This window comes from Platalea leucorodia, assembly GCF_965183815.1.
Source record: "Platalea leucorodia genome assembly, chromosome: 22".
Classification (NCBI taxonomy): domain Eukaryota; kingdom Metazoa; phylum Chordata; class Aves; order Pelecaniformes; family Threskiornithidae; genus Platalea; species Platalea leucorodia.
In genome coordinates this window covers 7,326,122-7,348,495 of record NC_138844.1, presented here as the reverse complement: position 1 = coordinate 7,348,495, position 22,374 = coordinate 7,326,122, and the positions used below count along the sequence as shown (strand labels likewise).

At 44.0% G+C, this 22,374-nt stretch overlaps 2 protein-coding genes across 2 annotated transcripts; both read left to right on the top strand.

Moving 5' to 3' along the window:
• Positions 1–146: 146 nt before the first annotated feature.
• DUSP3 (dual specificity phosphatase 3) lies at positions 147–10,782 on the top strand. Its single transcript, XM_082331921.1, has 3 exons — positions 147–315; positions 6,687–6,913; positions 9,725–10,782. Exons 1-3 carry the CDS (start codon positions 194–196, stop codon positions 9,928–9,930), a joined length of 555 nt encoding a protein of 184 aa, XP_082188047.1. The 5' UTR covers positions 147–193; the 3' UTR covers positions 9,931–10,782.
• A 6,901-nt stretch (positions 10,783–17,683) lies between these two features.
• SOST (sclerostin) lies at positions 17,684–21,528 on the top strand (the record flags this gene model as incomplete). The annotated part of the gene is made up of 2 exons (XM_082331833.1): positions 17,684–18,255; positions 21,107–21,528. Exons 1-2 carry the CDS (start codon positions 18,036–18,038, stop codon positions 21,526–21,528), a joined length of 642 nt encoding a protein of 213 aa, XP_082187959.1. The 5' UTR covers positions 17,684–18,035.
• Between the last annotated feature and the right edge of the window lie 846 nt (positions 21,529–22,374).

Genomic DNA, 22,374 nt, shown 5'->3' with positions numbered 1-22,374 from the left:
GGCCCGGCCGCACCGCGCGCTCCCCGCGCTCCGCCGCAGCTGACCGCGCCGGGCGCCGGCGGCGGGCCCAGCTGACGCGGCTCCGCCTATCAGGCGGCGGCCGGCGCCGGGCGGGGCGGGGCGGGAGCGGGCCGGGCCCGAGCTGCTGCGCCGAGGGGCCCAGGCTGCCGCGGGGAGCGGCGGGGGCCCGGCCATGTCCGACTACCGGATCTCGGTGGAGGAGCTGAACGACCTCCTGGCTAACGGCAGCGGCTGCTACAGCCTCCCCAGCGCGCACAGCAACGAGGTGGTGCCGCGCATCCACGTGGGGAACGCGTGAGTGCGGCCGAGCGGGGCCGAGGCGGGCGGCTGCGAGAGGCGAGGCCGCGGCGGCCGGGGCGGGGGCCCGCGGCGGGCGGCCCGGTGAGCGCTGCTCCCCGGGGCGCGGGGGTCGGGGCGGGCGGGCCGCGGGGCCGGGCGGGGCTGCGAGGCGCCGGGCCTTCGCCGAGGAGCCGCCCGAAGCGGGGTCCGAGCCGGGGGAAGCCGGGCTGCAGGGCGGAATCCGCTGGATCGGGGGGCCGGGAGGCGCTCCGGGGCCTGGGCGGTGCCGCCGGGGGTCTGGAGGGTAGGGCAGCCGCCAGCCGGGAGGCCTGTGGCTGCGAGGCCCGAGCAGGCTCCTGCTGGCGCCCGACTCGGCAGATGGCGAGGCACAGCTCGTAAGCGGCATCTGGGAGAAGGCTCAGTACCCCGTTCAGTCCCACATCTCAGCTAAAATAGAGCTGGAGCAAGATCAAAACTAATTAAGTTGCTTAAGAACGAACCGCACCTGCTGAGTTGTGTCAGCGCCGGGCTTTTGTTTCTCCTGGTGTTTCCTACTCTTGCTAACACGTTGTGGTCCTCCACGCAGAAGGGGGAGGAGAGGTGAGATGCCCTGAGGTATTTGTACAGCAGCATCTGCGGGAGCCCGATCGCACCACCAGGGTAATAACCCTATGTCAGATGAGTGGAGTAAGCTGGAACGTGAAGAACGAGCAAAGTAGCAATATGGATATTAGATCTTGGTTTAACTGTGTGCAAAATGACCTAAAGGAAGCAAAACTTCGATAGGAGTCGCCACCCCTGTCTGTGATTGGTCAAATGAATGTTTCTGCACTCTGAGCCCTGACAAACTCATCCTAATTAAGTATTCATGCATATGATGGGAGCCAGAGCGATCCAGGTATGGCTATGGTGAAAGCCCTTAAATGGGGAAAAGTGTGCAGGGCTCACCAACGACACTTCTTTTCTCAGCTGTAGGATGTTTATTCTTGGCAGCAAGATTATGATTTCAGTTATCTGTTCCAATCCTATCGCATCCTGTTGATTCGCTTTCCCCTTTTTGTCCATCTTTGTACACTTTATCTCTGTGAAATTGGGGACTTTTTGATACGTGTGTAGTATACTGCATCCCTGTTCTTATTTGAAGCTTGTAACTCCTAAAGAAACATAAGGCAAACCCATAGGTTTTCATTAACTTTCTCCTAAGCCAGACCAAATTATGTTTATCACTGCCAGTTGATGCAGGACATGCGCATCTAGAGATAGGACGGAAATTATTATCTCAATGGCCAGTCTGACGTCTGACAGCTACCTTCTCCTTCATATTTGTAGCAGTTACCTGGAGGAAATGAAGACATAGCCTGCAGGGTGATTTGTGCTGTAAAGAATTAAAAAATCATTTTGAAGATAGCTGACTACTACAGAGTAGTGTTCGTTGTTCAGTAACTGATTTTCATTACACAGTATGAACTTTAATACATTCGGATGCAAGGTTCTCTAGAAGCAGAGACTGCATGTGTAAGTTGCAGGATGGAAAATGTCTGTCTAGTGGAAAGCTTTACCACCGAGGAGGGCTTTTTATGTAATAACTGACAACCGAAAATATCTGGAGCACCAGTGCAGTTTGTAGCATAGGAACAGTTTAACTGTTAGTTGGACTAACAGACAGCATGCAATTATACTGTCAGTAGTTTTAGAAGGATTCTGAAAAATTGTGGGGGACAGCTAGAGGTAAGAAATAACTTTGTGGGCTGAAAAATCTATTTCGCAGTGGGAACAGACAGCCTACTTAATTCGTCAAGACGACTTAGTAGGCAATAATGTCTCTGAAGCATCCACAGAGGGTGACGATAATGCTGAGGTCTAGTTGAATGGATGAATGTCTGTTAAGATTCAGTCACTGCAGGGCGAACTTTGATATTCTCAAACTGGAAATAATACTAATTCTTGAGAGGAATTTTTGTAACAAGTGGGGTTGTGGTGTGCTGCCTTGTAAGCAGCATTCGCTATATTAGTTGTCATTCTGAAAGAATTTGAAACTGTGCAGATCTGTTCTCACACCATTTCCAGCGACATGTCCCTCTTTTGTACTCTCCTTGTGTAAAGATAAGGCTGAAGAGAGATCTGTTTTTCTGTCTTGACTCCTTCTCCTACAGACTGCTGGGGAAGTGAACCAGCCTCTCAGGCTTTGTGAATATGTGGGTCCAACTGTGTGCAAAGCATCAATAAAGCTTTTACTACTGTGTGCAAGAAATAAGCCATAGCTTGCTTTGGGGCCTGGTTTTGCGGTTCATTAGCCTGTCCTGTTCTGCTCTAGCATCTGCGCAGAGCTTGGAATACATCTCATGTTTGAAGCACTCGGTGCAGCGTGCGTCTGATGGGCGCTCCCCTCATACCTCGGTTTTGGCCTGTGTTGCACAAAGCTCCGTAGTGAATCTCCGAGGAGTTGTTGGAAGCACTTTCACTACAGGGAAGTCCGGGAAGGCGATAGAGCAGGAGAACAAAGTAATGCAGCCATTCGATCTCGCATTCAAATCTCTGCTTTGCCTTGGATGGATCAAACCTTTCTGCAATATAGGGCCGCATTTATGACTACAAGCGGCAGAGATTTTATAACAATAGGAATTCACAGAGTAGCCACATCTGTAGAGTTTTATCATGGGGGGACTGGAATCCCAATACATGGCATAAAAGTAATAGAATTTGAACAGGAACTCACAGGAAAAAATTAAAATGTCTGAGTAAGATTCAGAAACTTCTGTTGGAAAGCTTTCTGAATATTTTGTGTAGGGGTGCTGCTCTCTCTCCTTACGAGTAACTCAGCTTCAGATAAAAATGACAACGCAAAGACATTCGGGTGGATGAGATTAAATTGGGTCATAGTGTAGAATAAAAAGTCATCTGTCAAATGACTTGAAGTTACAGGCAGAGCTAAAGTATTAGATCTTCCATGCAATACATGAAAGTCAAAATTAATGAAAACACAGAGGTAAAATGATAAAATAAAATATTTTGAAAAGAATGTTTTTGCATATTACACTATACAGTTCTAACCTCTCAAGAAGATTAGACAAGATTGGTGAAGACGAGTATAAATGTAATATCACAAAACCGAGAATTGTTATGTAGGTGACAGGCAAGCACAATTCTATATTTTTCAAGCAATAACAAGATACGAATTCAGGATACGCTGGAAGTACAAATCATTGGCTGTTTTTGTACAAGTCAAGATGTGTTTCAGTGTAACATCTTCATCGGTGACCAGGGCAGCTGGACAGACTGCATCTTTGTCAGGGTCGCAGATGACACCAAGGTGGGGGGAGCAGTCAGCACACTGGGGGTAGGGTTTTTATTCAGAGCAACCGTGTCTTCTCAAAACCAGTGTTCTGCCAGAAAGCAGGCAGGCGTAGCTTTCTGAAGTACGGGCTAAGGGAATCTGGGTTTGTTCACAGACTATTGGAAGCCTGTAACAATCCAAGCCATGTCTCCAGAACTGTATTTGGTAAAAACGTTCTGGTTACAAATGCCCAATCTGACTTTTGTGTCTGCTTTAATGTGTGTGGGTAACCCAGGAAGCAATTCTTTGTTCCTAATGTGCTACAAGTGCAGGTGTGCTGTAAGGAGTATGAAAGGCGTTCTCCCCAAATTAATATTACATCTAGTGACTGTAAGGGAAGAAGCAGTGAGGAAATAATTTTGCATGAACATAACAGTGGAAATTAAAATGTGTTAATGTGCTGGCATTTCTTTGCCGTTAGGGACTTGGTTTATTTGCTTATAATCCCATATGGCAATACTTTATAGCCTCGTGTACCCTTAATTGCTGATGCATGGTTCTCTAAGACCTGTGTTTTGTGGCTGGTAGAATTGTTCATCTCCGTTCAAAAGAAACACTTCTTACTAGTGTTACTCACAGGACGAGGAACTCTCAGTCTTCCATATTGAGAACAAGACAAGATTCTGTGATTTTTCTTAGAGAAAGAGAAGCAGCTGATGTTAGTGTCTCTCTGCTATTTGGAGGAGCTAGCATTTCAACACTGATCATGATGCAGCAGGAATGAAATGCTAAGGATGGGAGAGATCCAAGGACTGTTTGGAAAGGGAGAAAAAAATGGCATACAAATACTCTCTTTTTCACCTCTAGCTGGGTAAGAAAATCATCTGTAAAATCTGCAAAAATCATTCACTGGGAATGAGTTTGCCTCCAGGGGAGCCAGTCTGTGTTGCCAGCTTCAACCACGATTCCAGGACACGAGTTCCTGTTGATCCTGACCACTATCAGATATATACTGATCTCTATACATTGCTTAAACCATATACTCACCCCATGAAGCATAGGAACTCACAGCTGAATTAACACTTTTTGTTTTGGCCTTATACTGTAGGATTTACTTTTGTGTTGCAAGCAGAATTCCCCAGGCACTGGTACTTGTCCCCTGGCACAGATGATGTCCTGCCAGATGGAAAGTCTGTCAACATTTTTTTTGGGTAATGAAGTCTTTACAAATATTTGGCTCATTGCCGTAGTTGTTTGGCACAGACAGCAGAAAATGTGGAAGCTTCACTCATGCATAAGGATTCATCTGCTTACACTACAATTTAAGGGGTGAACAGTCATTAGGAGAAAAGGAACGCTCTAGATGTTCATATAGCCTTGAATTAGTGAAAATCGTGAGTGAATGCACTCAGAGATTCATGTAGATAGAAACCAACTAATTTGGGTATTTATTTTAACTTTTTTAGAATAGCTAAGTGTCCAGCCAAAACCCTTAGGTGCATTGCCATGTCTTAGAAAGTTATCCAAAAAGATACTGCACAAATGCTTATCTGGAGCTCAGCTTAATATTAAGACTCCTCGTATTTGCAATTTATGACTTGAGCTGTAGGGAGATTTTCGGACAGAGTTTTGTTTCCACATCCAGTTAGACACATAGTAAAAGCTGCCTTTAAAAACAATAAAGGGATTTATGTCCGTTTAGGCTACCTCTTTTCACAAAGTGTGCAGGAGCTGAGTTATCTTACAAGTTATCTTACAAAGCCCTCTGTCACATTCTGCTGATGTTGCCCAGTGGGCTCAGATTTTACTAGGGGACCACATGGTGTGATAAAACATACATTTTTTTTTCTTCCCAGGAAAGTGAGGCAAGTATTGGGACTGCCATACGGCAACAATCAGACTCAGAATGAAAAGTAGTGGTTTTACGACAAAAAGGAGTCAATGGTCTCCTCATATTATTTCATCTCCTCTTACTATAGATCGCGTTCCAGTGCACAAGTAGAGATTTGTGCATGATCAGTTGTGTTCCTAAGCAGATGGATTGTTTGCCGTTGTACAGCCTGGAACTTTTACCAGAGCTTACGGCATTATTCCTGGATCTAATTAATTGTCATCATCAAGCCTGAAAGGCACAATTATTATGTATCATCCTGCTCAATTGTTCACTAATAGGGGAGGGTGCTCTTTTACCTGCTTAAAGATGGACACAGGTGGTTTTGCTGCAATTATTTGATAGAGCTGAGGAGCTGGAAAGGGCTTAGCTGACCTAAAAGTACTGAATGCTTTCTTAAGCACTTAAGCATCGTAAACATCAGTCATCTGGATTCTTTTCCATTTTCCATATTGATTTCAACTAAGACACTAACAATTACAAAACTTGTGATGAAAACACGTAGTGGCAAAGACTGAATTATAAGGCTATGTTGCTGGCCCTTGGGTAGCCTTGCCAGATCTTTCCGTGACTTCAGTGATGTTGACTAGCGCAGGGACAGAGGACTGCACCTCATAGGAGTCTTCAGATGAGACCTTTGAAGATGCAGGAACTTTTATTCGTCGTTACTGCCTATCTTCCTGCGGCCTGAGGAGGAGCCAGTGCTATTTCACAGTGGTTAAAACTGCCCCCTAAAACGTCTGTTTGTCTGGACTGTCTGCTAGAGTAGCAGGTACTGCTTACCTGGCCCTGCAACGCTGGTAGCTGACAGTAGAGGCTTTTTATAACTGGTTTTAAAACTATCTTACGTAGATAACCATTAATCTTAGAAGTGACTGTCCTGGGCTTTCTGTTATCTCCAGTATTTTCTTTCTTTGGTCAGAATTTTATGTTCAGAAGGAGTTATAATTTTATGCCATAGTAGGGTGTAACAGATTAAGTTTCATGTGTGCTCTGCTCGGTTGCCAGCCAGAAAGTAGCGTTCTCTCACGCACAAGTAGTGGCTCTAAGTATTTCTGTGAATTTATAGCCTGTAGCTAATTCGCTTCAGGGCACAGTATATTTAGCATCTATTAACAGAAAAATCAAAGGGTTTGGTTATCAATACCTTCTGGGGACATCATAAATCCTGACATGATTCACCAAGTTCTAATCGTTTTCTCGACACTTTTTATCATGCAGGTTCATAGCCAAGAACATTACGAGGCTGCAGCGTCTGGGGATAACCCATGTTCTGAATGCAGCAGAGGGGAAGTCATTCATGCATGTGAACACTAATGCCGAGTTCTATGAAGGCACAGGCATCAGATACCATGGCATTAAAGCTAACGATACACAAGAATTTAACCTCAGTCGCTATTTTGAGGAGGCAGCTGATTTTATTGAGAAAGCACTTTCCCAGAAGGATGGTAAGGCAAACTGAAATGTCTTTCTACCATGTTTTCTGTGCACTGCATATGTGTCTTAGCAATTTATTTTACTGTTTAAAATGGCTCTTTGCTCAGATTATCAGCTGAACCACCAAGTCAGGAATTCAGATCAAGGCTCTGGATCGAAGACACCAGAATACACAATAAGACATCTTGATCTTCTGTCTATACATGTAGGTCTCCAGTATATGGCAAATGGAAGTCTGTCACTGTAGGGGTGACTTTGGAAAGTGAAACAGTTGCTGCGTCTTATAATAGCGCCTTTCTGGCAAGATGTGTTGTTATTTTTCCTTAGAAGTGGTCTATCACATGAAAAAATCAGAAAAATAAGTTCAGGATTTAAAAGTTGTTTTAGGACACTGGAAATTATAAATTAAAGGCAGAAGTGATACAAGTAATGCATTGCTGAAGAGTACTCACACGACCTGCTATATGGTTTTTATTTCTAAGTGTACAGCAAGGATAGAGACTGTGGCCCTCCCATTTTTATTGCATTGTCGTTAAATGATCTTACGTGATGATTACCCCTTTGTTCCCGAGGATTGCAGGAGGGCTGAAGATGATATTTGCAATGCTGTTGATTGCCACATTTCTCTAGCGTGTTTCCTCAGAGCAGAAATCCTAGGACACAGTGCAGTGGACCAGATGGTGTTTGTTGTTGCCTGACGATTTCAGCATACCAGTTATTTCTACACATGCTTAATTTCTTTCTTGCTTCATGACTGAATGTGAAAAATGAGGAACGAGAACTCCCACAATTCTAGAAGTTCTTTCTCTGAAATGGGCAGAAGGGGTACTAGAGCTGTGATGTGCTTGTGACAGATGGAAAGAAATTTTACTTCCAATTTGATGGAGTATGAAAAATTCTAAAAATTGAAATGTGACTCTTCCAGTTAGCATTGAGTCTCACTGAAACAGGTTGCAGTAGGAAAGAAGAGTTTAACAGCGCCAGCTATGCCATGACTGTCCCTACTCAGTTTGATCTAAACAGTTCCAGAGTCAATCTGAATTTACAGTAGCGGTTCTGTTTGCTGATTCTTTCAGTCTTAGTAGTTGTCTGCCATGCCTGCCACTGTTTTCTTACTCTGGTAAACAAAGAGGAACTTTGTAGCTGGGTGATGCTGGAGCCAGTTTTAAGATTAACTCATTACTGAAATTCAATAGTTCTGTTTGACATTGAGGTGTAGGGTAAGGACAGTGAAGCCAAGAGGGGTGAAGTAGTATTTTCCTTTAGTTTCATTTTAGCGTTGTAGTTGCGTGAAGTTCTGCAAGGCAGGTCTGCTATACTAAAGGTCTGGAAGGCAGCCCTTCAGACATTGCATTTCACAGAGGAAGGCTAGAAACCCTTTTGCTTCTGGTCATTTGCAGAGGGGAGGTCAATTCTCTTCCACATATATGATCACGAATCTCTAAATCTTGCTAATTTATGGCTACGGGCTCTCAAGAAATGCTGAGAATGAATTGTTTTAGCTTTTTAACTTGCTACCAATTAGCGGTTTGCCTTGAGCTGAGAAGCCTCTGCAGCTCAAGGCAAATGGGGTAACGGGCTTTCTCTTGCTGTAGTTCAAAGCAAGTTGTGGTTATGATGAAAATGTGTGTCTATGGTTCATCTGTTCTCTTGTCTCAGAAAAAAATTTACTCTGGAGAGTAGCCTGGGGCCATATCTCCCACTGCATTTGGGAAGGGGAAAATTTTTGTGTCTGGAAAAGCAGGTCAAAGAGGAAGCAGCCGAGAAGCAATAAAATCGAGTTAGCTCTCTCAAAGGGAGCAGTGGCCTGCTTTATTGTTGTTGGATAGCTGCCTACAGGATTTACCCATGTGGTGGCTGGACGCCAGCTGCCCACCAAGCCGCTCTATCGCTCCTCCTCCTCAGCTGGACAGGGGGAGAAAAATACGACAAAAGGCTCCTGGATCAAGATAAAGACAGGGAGATCATTCAGCAACTACCATCATGGGCAAAACAGGCTCGACTTGGGGAAATTAATTTAATTTATTACCAATAAAATCAGAGTAGGATATTGAGAAATAAACCCAAATCTTAAAACGCCTTCCCCCCCATCCCTCCCTTCTTCCTGGGTTCAACTTCACTCCTGATTTTCTCTACCTCCTCCCCCCAAGAGGCACAAGGGGACGGGGAATGGGGGTTGCGGTCAGTTCATCACAGGTTGTCTTTGCCGCTTCTTCCTCCTCGCTCTCTTCCCCTGCTCCAGCGTGGCGTCCCACCCACAGGACACAGTCCTCCACGAGCTTCTGCTTCATAAACAGCCAGAGAAGTAGCCAGGTATGATCCAACATGGAGTTAGCGTAGGAATTGGCAGCAATGCAGCAAAAAGGCTGGATATCTTTGAAGAGATGCAATATATGACAAACAGCATATTTCTCTGTCTTCAGTGTATTTTAAACTTCGCATCATTTATTTGTGCTCTTTGGTACTGGTCATCTTTAGGGGCAAGGCTTATTCTAAGCCACAAAAGATTGGAGAAGTGTAGTAAATAGACACAATTTGACTCTTCGTAATATAGCAGCAAATGCGTTTTATATATGCGTTTAAATGCGTTTGATATACAACCATTTTTTTTCTGCATTATGCTTGATGACAGACTGTGTAGCTACTAACAGAGCGATAGCACCTTCCTTCCAAGTTCTACATGTCTTCTGTAGCATTCAGAATTTATGTGTCTCAAGCTGCTGAAGGACTAATATTATTATGCTTTATATCCTAGCTATTTCATGTTGCTTTTCAAACATATATTCCAGTATAACCCAAATTATGACCTGTCTTCCCTGCAGGACAAGTGTTTGTGCATTGCCGTGAGGGTTACAGCCGTTCTCCTACACTGGTCATCGCCTACCTCATGCTTCGCCAGAATATGGATGTCAAGTCTGCATTGAGCACTGTCCGGCAGAAGCGAGAGATTGGCCCCAATGACGGCTTTCTAAGGCAGCTTTGCCAGCTCAATGAGCAACTAGTGAAGGAGGGCAAACTGAAGCCCTAGAACAGAGCACCGTAGTATTTTTTTTTGAAGTTTCTCAGACCATCATAGGACGTCTTAGGTGCTTTAGATTCCCAAACCCCAACCACCAAGCTAAATCGCGTGATGTGAGGGAGACAGAATTCCTGCTCTTGTCTAGTGAAAGTATCTTTCTCAAACTCTGGGTCTGTCTTTCAAGGTGGCACTAAATTGTGTCACAGTTTGGAGCTGTTGCAATAAAGAGGTGTTTTTAGAGGGTAACTCCAGTGATAACAGCTGTCTTCAGATGTATTTCAGAGCCCCCTGCAGACTCCGTAGCATATGTGGTTTGCATTGACATTGAGTGTGATTCATTTAAGCCTTGTCTTGTGTCCCGCCAGAGCACCGTTTTCTGAGAGCCCCAACACATCTCTTCACTCACTCTTAATTGAAGTACTGTATTTTCTAAAGCTTCTTTTTCATGCACACAGGTGCCTCAAGTTTTGAGTGTAGGAGCTTCAAGGAATGGAGAAGCATATATACAAATGCACAGATGCACTTGCTTGTAAAATGAAGTGTATGCAGTGTTGTGTTTACTGTGGATTTATGCAATACACAGTGTGTGGTAGTAAAGCCATTCAGAGCCCAATCTTGATGCACACTGTATTTCCAAGAATATTTGTACCTCTTGCTGTTGTGATTGACGTGAAATAGTCTGATATTAAATGCTCTTTTATTTTTGTTTTGAAGTCACACTAGAAAAAAAACGTTAAGAGCAAATGTTGAGGAAAAATCTTGAGCAAGGGAGAAATAATGTCTGTATTTCGGAGTGCTTGTACTGGATGTATGATAAACTCTAAGTACCAGAATATAATGGCTCCTGAGGCTTGTACTGAGTTACTGTGTCTCTCTCCCTTCTTTACCATCGCTCTTTGTGAACGTAGAATGGAATGAGCTCGCACGCAGATTACTTCCAGTAGGGCAGCACAGGTGTGCTTACCAAGCAGTTTGCAGAAGTACACTCTTGACTTCGTGGATTGCTTGCGTGGTATCATTAAATAGAAATGAGCATTGTTACATGCCACATGGAATAGGAAACATTTCCCTTCTATTAAAATAAATGATGCCTTGATTCTGTTTGACATAGAGATGAAGTGACTCATTGCAGTGTTGGGAGAGGGAGCTTTGTTTACAGTGTGCCTGACTTAGCGTGTGACTGCGTACCTGCGAGTTACAGCGCTGTCTTAACGCAGGGGATCTCCCACTGCAAACTCGGAATTGTTGGTTACGCTAACAGAACCTGAGATGTATGTGCTCCCTTTTTATCTGTGCTTTAATGTACTTCGAGATTGAAAATCTTAACACTATTTTAAACGGAAACGCTGTTGTGTTGTGTTGTGTTGTGTTGTGTTGTGTAAACACACAGGTTTACTCCTGGTTGTTGGGGCTGTGTGGTTTGGGGGGGTGGGAGTGGCAGGGGGGAGCTCTGTGTAGCTAGATGCATTTCTTGAAATTAAGCTCCAGGGGTGATTATTCTGGTTGAAGCCCAGGCTTTCTGTTTCCTTGCGCAGGATGGCAACTGCCAAATCAAGTGGCCTGTTCTCTTTTGTGTCCTTTAAAGGGACAACTGGGGAACGCTCTCCATGTTTCCTTTCAGCTCCCTGCAGCCAGTCAGTAGTTACTGCTTGCTTTGAGTCAGGATGGGTAAGTAATAACGAGCAGTAGATAACTTCACTGGCTGATTACATACCTGTCCCCTTGCTCCTGTTATATCAGTATTAAATGAACTGCTTCTTCAAAACCCCTAGTACGAATTTCATGCTGTGTAGCTTGGGGAATAGGAATACTGGCCTTATCTTTTCTGCCATACTGACTTTTTCGTACTGCAGTCTTATTTATAAATCATCCTTTTAAAATTTTTACTATGGGCATAGATTTTTTTTTCTCTCTCCTCTCACACCATGTATTCATAATACCTACCTGCACTACAAGAAAAAAAAGACAACCAAAAAAATGGAGATTCATGTGCGTGCACTTTGTCTTTGACCTGTTACTTAGAACTCAAAAATTCCAGTCCATTAAAGAGCTAAGAAACCATGAGGCATTAGATTTTTGATACTCATTCATAGATTGTAAGAAGGCTAATGGTTGTCAGATTAAAAACAGAATGGTTTATTAAAATTGAGTCTGTTTACCTTATGGTGATGTTTCTGTATTTGTCAGTATCAAGAAATACTGACAAATCAAGACATACAGGAATTTGTTCTTACATTCAAGATGTTCTTTTAATTCGTAGGACACTGCTCACTTCTAGTGGTAACTCCAGTGATACTCCAGCCCATTTATCTCGGTATAACAAAACTGATTTAACAACTGTTTTGTAATATGAGGGTAGAGAGGAAGAAATAAAACAATGTTAGAAACTGATTTTTAAAATTGAGCTCTGAGATGGTATATCCTATTTTGAGTGACTCAGTAATGAAACCATATCTAGCTCTGCTGTTAGAGTAGGCTAAAAATAGTTAGAATGTCAGAGCACTGCTCCATTGACGGATCATACCCTTCCTCTTTTATCTTGCTGTTTAAGTACAGTAATGTTGCAAATTCCTCTGCCTATTTTAGCTGGTCAAGAAGAGCTTGTATGCCTCTAATCAATAATGATATGCTGTATACTTCTAAATTTCTGATTGTAGAAAGAAAGATTGTATAAAAACAGGAATGAGAGCGTTCTTTCCATGTAATATGAAATTGAGAAAGTCTTGGAAGAAATACACCTTTCTATTCTTCTGAAATTAATGCACACCTTGTAGTTTAGAACAACTATTTGTTGCAAATAGCAACACTACATTTTTGGAGTTGAAACCTCTTGGTTATGGCTAAAATAGTGTGATCTGGATTTACATGTATATGTTTATCGTGAATAGCGGCGTGGTACTTTTCGTGTAGCCAGCACTCTGGAGAAGGGATGGGGTCTCTGTAAAATATGCGTCTATCGTAGACCAAAGATACCTACCATGTCAAATCCAGCACAATGAAAGAAAAAGCAATAGCTTGGGTTTTTTTGTACTTAAGAGTGAGTGAAGTTGGAGAGGGGGAGAAGTGTGGAGGCGAGAAGCTGTTAGCATTTTATAGCAAGGAACAAAGAAAGTCCATATAGATAAAATGATGATATATGTACAACTAAATTCACCTTCTACTCGTGCTGTACTAGATCTTTCTCAGCCGTTGCATAAGCACAGGAGAGAAGTTTGTGACTAAAAATTAAGATTCAAAGCAAAAATAACATTTTCTGAGTGCTTTCTTCATGCTTTGGTCCTGCAGCTGAGACAGCAATGTTGACAAGTGCCGTACCTGCCATGCTACTCTGAACCATAGCTGCTGGCAGAAGATACTTCGTGAGAGAAGGCTGCCATACGTCACTGCTGAAACGCAAACATCTCGTGAAGTTATTTCAGACTTACAATTAATAGCATCTGAATGCAGGACGAGCAGCCACAATATATTGTGTTGTAATTCCATTTTCGGATGTTGAGCCTGTGTTCATATTGGACACGGTTTTTGCCTACAACGTGAGTATGCCTGGCTTACCTCTCTTGGTGATGTGAGAATTAATTAATCTTCGTAAAAGGCTTTGCAGATGAAAAGCACCGTGTATAGGAACACTACATGCTCTCTGAGTTGAAAAACAAACGTATGTCAAATACATCTTCCTCCTGCTGAGCAAAGGAGAGCAGCAGAAAGGATATTTGCAATGTCTGTTTTCATCATTTAAATATTTTCACTAGGCTGTCTTCTGTTGTCTAGAACTAATTAAATCTCTGATGCTAGAACTAGAAGCAGGATTTTTTCCCTTGTTTTTTTAAATTAGTTCTGCTAGTTTAATGTTTTTAGCACAGAGGGACTATCTAACGGAATCTCGCTTCGTATAGCACACGGGTTTCTTCTAAAATTACTTTCTGAGCTTTGCCAGTGAGTAAAACTGAAAATCGAACAGGCCTGCAAGGTGTCTTCTGAGGGTTGGTTTGTGAGAACTGGCGTCCTGTTCATTTCTTCCGTTCTGCACAGAGATGCTGGAAATGCAGATTGCGTGAGTAATTCCATTAAGTGTTGGGGGGGTTTGTGATTTTAATTCCAGTGTGCCAGGGCTGCTGGCTGCTGACTCACCAGATGGAGCTGTAGGCTTGCTGTTCTTCACTCGACCGTCACCGTTCCATCCCTGAACAGCGCTGTTGTCTGAATCCGATGCATTCTTGTCTTGCCACTGAGAAAGGCAAGCCACCGGAGTGATTTAGCAGTGCATTTGCTGGTCTCTGGTGGGAGAATACTGAGGTTCCATTTATTCTTGGCTGCTTGGAGGAGCCACATCATAGCACTCAGACTGGCGCGTTCGCAAGGTAGTATGTGACTCAGCAAAATCCTTACGGGGCAGATAAAAGTCGCTCGGGCAAGGGTGGCTTAGCCGCATCTTAGAGACTGTTTGAGACGCAGACGAGTGCTTGAACGTGACAGAAACGGAATTCCTGGGCAGCGTGTAAGTTAGTTAGGAGCCGTTGTCCACAGATAACCTGAAACTGCAGGCGAGTATCTTGGGGCCTGGACGCCTGACGGAGCCCCTGGTGCACGCGCGCCACAAGTTACAGGGGACAGAGCCGATCTCGGGAGCCGCTTTACGCGCGCCTGCCTTCGTAGCGCAGCGTTGCGACGCAGGCAGAGCGGGGCAGAGGCCCGAGTCCGGAAAGCAGCAGCAACGGATTCAGGCTAAGTATATAATGCCCATTTACTCCTTGTACCTGCTCCCCTAATACATCTGATTCCTTATGAGCGTGGCTAAGGGTGGTGGTTTTTCAGCTCAGAAAATAGCATCCCAGTTCTGAATATAGAGGATCCAAACTCAGTTCCACCCTGGCAGGGAAGGGTTCATCCTGAAAACATCCTTGATAGGTCTTTTTTTTTTTTCCTGTGCTTCGTTAACAGTGCAAGAATCGATTGACTGCGGGGGCTGCAGCCCAGACCACATCTGCTGTGCTGCAGAAAGCGCTGTGAGCCTGCAAGCAGCTACAGGACGTGGAAGAAGGATTTTGTAGTTAAGGGGTCTGAATGTCTATGGGATTTGGAGTCTTTTCTTGCCTCTGTTAGGCTGCGCTCCTGGCTTGTGGACAAGAAGTTTCAAGCCAGAGGCAAAATATAGTTTCTGATATTACTGTAATAGATTTTTGGTGTTATTTCTCCTAGTGGGTAACACAGATAAATGTTAAGACAGTTAATAGAGGGGATTGTTTAAGTACTCTGAGAAGCTACATCAAGACAATCGTAATGTTTTATGTGACAACTGATTACTGTAAATGTGGTTCTCTGTAGTAGGCCTACACTGATGGCTTTTGGAAATACTCTCTGTTCAGACATTACATGGAAAGAAACGAACAGAAACGGAGCTTTGATAGGTCTGTACGATTCTGAAGGCATTTAAATAGGGGTGGGAGTAGGTAGCAATGGTGATGACCAGTACTCAATTTTCCTCTGCCCTCCTGTTCTGCTTTTCAGCTGTACTCCGCGCTGCCCCAGGCTGTGATCTCACTTTGGACAAGGTCGCTATGGGTGAATACCACCACAAGGTGGTATTCCTGTCCGACAAAAATAATACCAAGTTAAATACTTTGGTTCCTGGTCATCCTCCTCGACTTGTTCAGTTTAAAAAAAATAAAACAAAAAACAGAACAAAACAAACTGAAAAACCAAAACACCATGTTAAACACTGAAAAACCCCACACCATGCTACTCCTTTGAGGGCCATTACAAGATCACGTGTCAGTATTTCCACAGAAAAGAAAAAATGGCTGTATTGCAAGGCCTGAAAGCAGAGCTTGAGATCACTGTACACAGTTTCGAGTATAACTTAATCATGGTAGTCTAGCCTGTTGTTTGAAGGAGAAAAAAAACCCAAACCAACCAACCCAAGTCTGTAAGGAAGGTGGTTCCACAGCTTTCCGAGCTGGTGTCTGTCTGTTCATCAGAATCCTTTTTATTTGGTGGGCAATCGTGCTGCCCCGTGAAGCTGTGTATCCCTTGCTGGTGAATAGATGTCACCTGTAGCTCTAAGCCAAAAACAGACTTACTCGTGCGTGAGAAAAATTCTGCTTGGAAAAACGCTTGCAATGGCTGAGTGTTTGGGTTTCCTGTATTTGTGAGACCATCATTAACGGCTTTGAGGAAAGGAGGCGGTTGTGAATGAGAGATAATCAGTGCTGATGATGGCGATGATGATTATAGGGAAAAAGGAATCGGCACATCTGAGAAAAATTATGTGACAACAGTCTATATTAAAGAATGATATCCTGACTGGCTGTGGAGAAAAAAAGTCTTGTAAAAAGAAAATAGTATGTTGCATCCCTCCACAGAAACAGGGTCATTTCTGCGATGGCAGGATGCATAAGGTGTGGGCTGGAGGAAGGGGAGCAGGCAGTGAGGGCGCACGGTTGTATGCGACACAGTGCACCATCGCTTCGAGAGATTCTTCGGAATATTTGGAAAGGAGGGCTCTTCCGAGAATGCTAATCTATAATTTTGGGCAGAGAGAAAGGGTAGGGAGAAAGCATGTCACAATATATTTCAGATGCTATTATTTTAGGAAAGGACCGTTGTACAGAGCAGGTAGGCTAAAGCTCGTGAAACTCGGTACCGCTGGTGCATCTGCCGTGTGTGTCTCTGTGTATGCGTAAGGCTGAAGAGGTGCAATGTCCTCAGGTCAATGCTGCTGTTTAAATCTATTCTTTATCATCAAGGTCACTCCAAGGGAGAATACACCTCCACTTTAAACTTGGTGACCTGCTTTCTGTGCCAGGTCGGAGGAATTGTCGGAACGGCGTGCAAGCCTTAGGTAACGAGTCAGGCAGTGAATCACTTTTGAATCTCCTCTACACGGCATATTTTCATGAGGATGTATGCGACAAACATTGCAGTGACACTCATGGGTATCCCTCTACTGCTCTAAGCAAACATTTTGCTTTCAGTAGCTAGGATGAGCTCAATGCAGTATCTAACCTTACTAAAAGCTGAGATGCTTTCCGATTAATGTATTTAGCCTGACATCGTTTGCAAGTAACTTGAAAGCATTTGTGGTCTTGAGACAAAAAAATGATGGAACTATCAGTCACCACTATCTTATTTTTGCAAGGAAGAAGAATACCGTAGGTGAGATTTTAAGACACATGAATGCATCTTGGGCGCAGGTGCCCTAGACGTAAGGTCATCAGTTCTCTCTGTGTCGGTTGCGTCAGGAATGGAAATCAGTCCGGTCGTGTTCTTGTGTTTAAAATAAGCAAATGTCCTATATTCAACGCTTGCGCAGAATGTCAGCAGAAGTAGTAGTATGCAGTGAATTTAAAGCACATGCAAATGCTTTCTTTTTTTTAAGTGATAAAAATGTGAGAAAGAGCACATCAAAAAGCATGCTGTACAACATCCTGGCTGTTTACCCTAACTAACATATTCCAAGTAGCCTGTTTTTTAAGGAAAACTAAACAAAACAACAACTCCTTTTGAAAAGAAGCTCTTTCCTGTTTCTTCCAGTACATTTGTGAAACAAAATGTAGAGCTCCTTGTTTTGTAAAGGAAAAAAAAAGTCGTTGTCGTCCCCCCCCATCATTTGCCTGCAGAGACTGAAAAGCCCCACTCCGGAGCTACACTTCTAGATTTGCTTCCTTTACACCGGGGGCGGGAGGGAAGAGCAAGAGCAACAGTAAAAATAAAAAGTCTGAAAAACCTTTGGAAAAGACAATAGGCAAAGCTTCAAATATGGAGGTAGAAGCAGGTTCTAATTATAACATTGTTAGAAAAAACTGCAGCAAGGCACGTCAGGTTGCCATTCATCCCAGTCCTGTCAATCACCACTGTTGCCAGGCACAAAAATGAAGCGCATATGAGAAGTTTTTACATAGAAGTTGTAGAATATTGTCACTAACCCACCCCCACACACCCATTTTATTTCACACTGACAAAAGCTGAGATGAATGAGTTGTTGTCTGGCCCTTCCCACTTTGTATAGTCATTGGCTGGCTTGGTTCTAAAAAGGATTTAAAAAAGGGGAATAATGTGCCTTTGCCTGGGATCTGAGACTGTCAGGGTGCTGAAAAGCCAATCTGTGAGCTGCCACCATGCAGATCTCTTGGGCTGCGTGCTCTGTCTGTCTCTTAATACAAATTGCATTTCGATCTGTGGAAGGGTGGCAAATGTTTAAAAACGATGCTACAGAAATCATTCCTGAGATCACCGAGAACACAGAAACACCGATGGAGCAGACTTTCAGCAACAACAACACAATGAATCAGGCAAAGCATGGAGGAAGACACATACAACAAGCTCCAGACCCTAACGGTAAGAAAAATAACATCCTTATTACTGCTTTGGACCCTAACAGACAGTTTATAAAATAATGCTTGTTATCACATATGTTTGTTTATTAAAACCTTTAGGTGTGGACCTAATGCTGTAAGTGATAGGGAGTTACATCTACTGTTGAAGAAGTATCAGTGTATAGAGGGGATAAACTGGAGTTCACTGATGAAAGATGTGGTCTATCTGTGGAACAATCCTTAGGTACTACCATATGCATTCCTGTTCTGCCCAGCTGCTCCCCGCAGACACCACTCCAATACATAAAACCTGTAGAAGATATTACTGAGATCTCTCTGGGTTTGTGCTTGCAGGCACTGTGAGGAACTATCACCAGTCATCTTTCTCTCTTTAATGTTAGGATGGGGCAGTGGGTTGACAGGGGAGATACTCATATAAATTCTTAATATTTAGAGAGAGTCACACTAGTGATGTCTAAGCTGATAGAGCAAAAATGGCACATGGAGGTGGCATTCAGGCAGATGAGAGAAGCGTGCTGCTCGCTGCCCATCGCCAACAGCCAGATTTTCAGCCAGATTCCAGCAGCCAAAAAAGCTGTCGCGACCAGTTCCAGCACTCCCAAGGGGAATTCCTGCCCAGATGAACTGGAGGGGGCTCTGTTTCGCAGTGGTGTGCCACCTTGGAGTCCGTTTGGCTGCTTAACAGCGCTGACATCCTTCATAATGCGTCGTCACTGCGTTCGGCCAAACGTCGAACATCAGCAATGGTGCAGAACGCACGCGTTGGGAGGAGAGGTGGAAGATGGGGAGGTGGCACCAAACAGAGAAAGGTCGTTTTAAAGAGGCGTCCTCCTGGCAAATAGGGTGAAGTTGGTCCTGCGGACTGACACATTTGGCTACCAAATGCATGTAGCAACAAGTCAAACTTACAGTTTCCACTATTGTGCATTGCAGATCAGAGCTAGCCTTCATTTTCTGGGGACAACTGGAAGCGAATTGTGTTTTTCTGCTGCAGCTGCCAGTTAAGGTGTTTAGAACCATAGCATTAACAATATTTTAAAAGAAAAAAAAAAAGTAATGTTTTTGAGAGTGCGACTTTATGAGGGTCTTAAATCCCTAAAAGGGGGAGCACGCTGCTGCTCACAGGCAGCCCGCCCAGCCAGCAGGTCAAGGCAGGTTGGTTTTGTTGTTACCTCTGAATACCTTCATTTTTTAGCCTCTTGCTACTCTGACATCAACTGGGGGGAAACTGTCCCACTGATGTGTGCGTATTTTTTGAAGCGGAAAGCACATTTACTTAAGAAAGAGAGAGTGAAGGAGCCTCGACAGTTATCCAAGATATAAAATGGATACTTATTTTAACATCTTTAACACAAGGAATCAAAATGATGATCCAAAGTGGCCAGACCTTCCTGGGACACGACGTTGCACCAGACCATGAATAATTTTGCAGTATGTGGAAACTGTACACATGCAGGACAGGACATATATGCACAGAAAATACGCCTATATAGCTGAGGCTAATGCCCGTGTGTTTAACTGTATCTGCCTATGTGCTATGGTGGTACAATGCGCCTGATTCGGAGCATTATTTTTTACATACACAGACATAATTTTCTTAAATGCTTAGGGAACTTGGGAGGATTAGACTAAGTGCACGTGGAGTTCAGTTGTCACAGCGTTATGATAAGGATTGTTTCATTTCATTAATGCACTCCTTAAAACTTCTAAAAAATTAAATCTTGCTAGCTGTACTTTGATAAAGTACAAGCGCTAAAAATCATGTTTCTGTAGTTCACAGGAAAAACAAAAATTAAAAGGTCTGTACAAATAGTGTTCTGTCACTAACGACTCGGGTCAGAATTCTCTTTTGAGGTACTAAGGGGAAGCACGTTGTGCGCAGCCAGGAGAATGGGCCTAGAGGCACGGCCTCCTGTTTGTAAGCTGACCTTTGAGGATTTCCACCACCAGCAGCATTCCTGAGTTAAAACTATCCTTTTGACTAAGAGAACATTAACAGGTGTTTATCTAGATGAAGTTCTTTGATAAACAGCTTCAAAAATCAAACTCCGTGTCTTCCAAACAAGCCAATTAGCCAAGCATGTCACTTGGCAAAAGAGACACCTTTGGAAAAAGTCTGTTCCTACAATTGGAAAGTTTTTCTAAATCCTTAATGCTAAAAAATCCTGTGTTTCCTGATGTTTCATTTGCCTATAGCTAGCCATTGAGAAAAAGGGGGGAAAAAACCCCTGTAAGGTTCCTACTCAGCCAGTAGATGCCTCCAGCCGTCTGAAGGAAATCCTGTGGGACGTGTGGGATTATCGCCGAGAGCGGTAATGCCCGACGAGCGGGGATTCCTTAGCACCGCTGTTACCTGCTCACTCCCCTAACCTGGAACACGTTGTGCCAGTTAAAAATCACTTCAGGAACACTTTCTGTGTTGCAAAAGATTTTAAATCTGGCGTCAACCTCTGAAGTCAGTAGACTTAAACGAGAGCAATGGGGGAAGGTTTTGCCCGCAGGTAAATGAAGCCAGGAGAATCCCATCAAAATCTCCCATGAAGTGCCCGCTGCTGCTGGGTTACACTTCGGAAGCCCCCCTGCACAACCCTGACATGGGATATACCTGGGGGAAGAGAAGGATTTTATTCATCAATTTGTACATTGTTATTCAAGGGGCTCATAACTCAGAGTAGCCAAATATTCAGAAGCTGCAGGAGTGAGCCTTTGGAGATACTCTCCCCAAAACCTGCCATTCGAGATGGCCAGCTTGTATCTAGTTCAGAGCTAGATACCTGCTACAGAAGCAAAAAAGCGCTTTCTCAAGGATGGGGAAGAAAGTGGTCGGTAATTAACGTGTTTCTTGTTTGCAGATGCTTCCGACTTCAGCTGCAGAGAAATGCGGACCACCCGCTACGTCACCGAGGGGCCTTGCCGCAGCATCAAGCCCGTCAAGGAACTGGTCTGCTCGGGTCAGTGCGTGCCCTCGCACCTCCTCCCCAACTCCATCGGCAGAGGGAAGTGGTGGCGTCAGAATGCCCTGGATTATCGCTGCATTCCTGCTCACGCTCGCACGCAGCGCATCCAGATGGCTTGTCCCGAGGAAGAGACTCGGACTTACAAATTCCGAGCTGTCACGTCCTGCAAATGCAAGCGCTACACTCGCTACCACAACCAGTCTGAGCTGAAGGACTTTGGAAAGGAAACTGCCCGGCCTCAGAAGAACAAGAAGCCCCGTCTCTCCAGAGCCAGGAGCAGCAAATCTAACCAGCATGAGTTAGAAAATGCTTACTAGAAGGTGGCTCTGAGTGATACAGCCTAGCAGCTCTGGATATTTTACAAAACATCCGATGGCACTCACAGGCCACAGCATGACGTTCTGACTGCAGTAGGTTCCAATTCCTTCTGCTAAGCTGGGTCAAAGGCTCACATAGTCAAAAATCTGTCAGATTATAGCAGTTATGGTCTGATAAGAGCATGAGAGAAACCGAGCTGGAGGTAGCAACACCTAAATTCAGTCTGAGAGGAGAGGTGCACCTTGGGGAGTCATGTCAGGTCTTGTGGCTTGTACAAGTAGGAAGGCAGAGGAAAGTGAAGCTGTTATGGTGACAATCACACTTTGTTAGAAGTCCTTCTACTCACTTTATGTGAAAAGAACACCGAGATCCCTTTCCCACTTTTCTAAGTGCCGTGATGCAGGACAGGCGTGTGACCAGGGAAGCACCGGGAGCGTCGGCACTCTCGGAAGGAGTGGTAGAAAGTTAGCGACAGCAGGGACTTCAGCAGTTGTGGTGACTGAAGTCAAATTGCTGGGAAATTAACACCCTGTCAGATGTCCTCACGCCCCAGTTGTTTCCTCCCAAACACAAAAATCAGGATATGACACTAGCGTTCTCAAAACAAAAGTAAAAGTGTGACAAATCTGTTTCATACTTTTAATTAAAAGACTGTAGGATCAACAGATTCAAAACAGATTTGACAACTAAAGCCATATTTGGTTTAGGGACAATGATTTGGTTTAGGAACAATTAAACAAATTCTACTAAGTGGAGCAGATTTATGAAAGGGATGCTCCTCTCAAACCAGATAACCTCACTGATGTTTGTCCTGTAAACAGCTAACAATATACATCATTTAACAT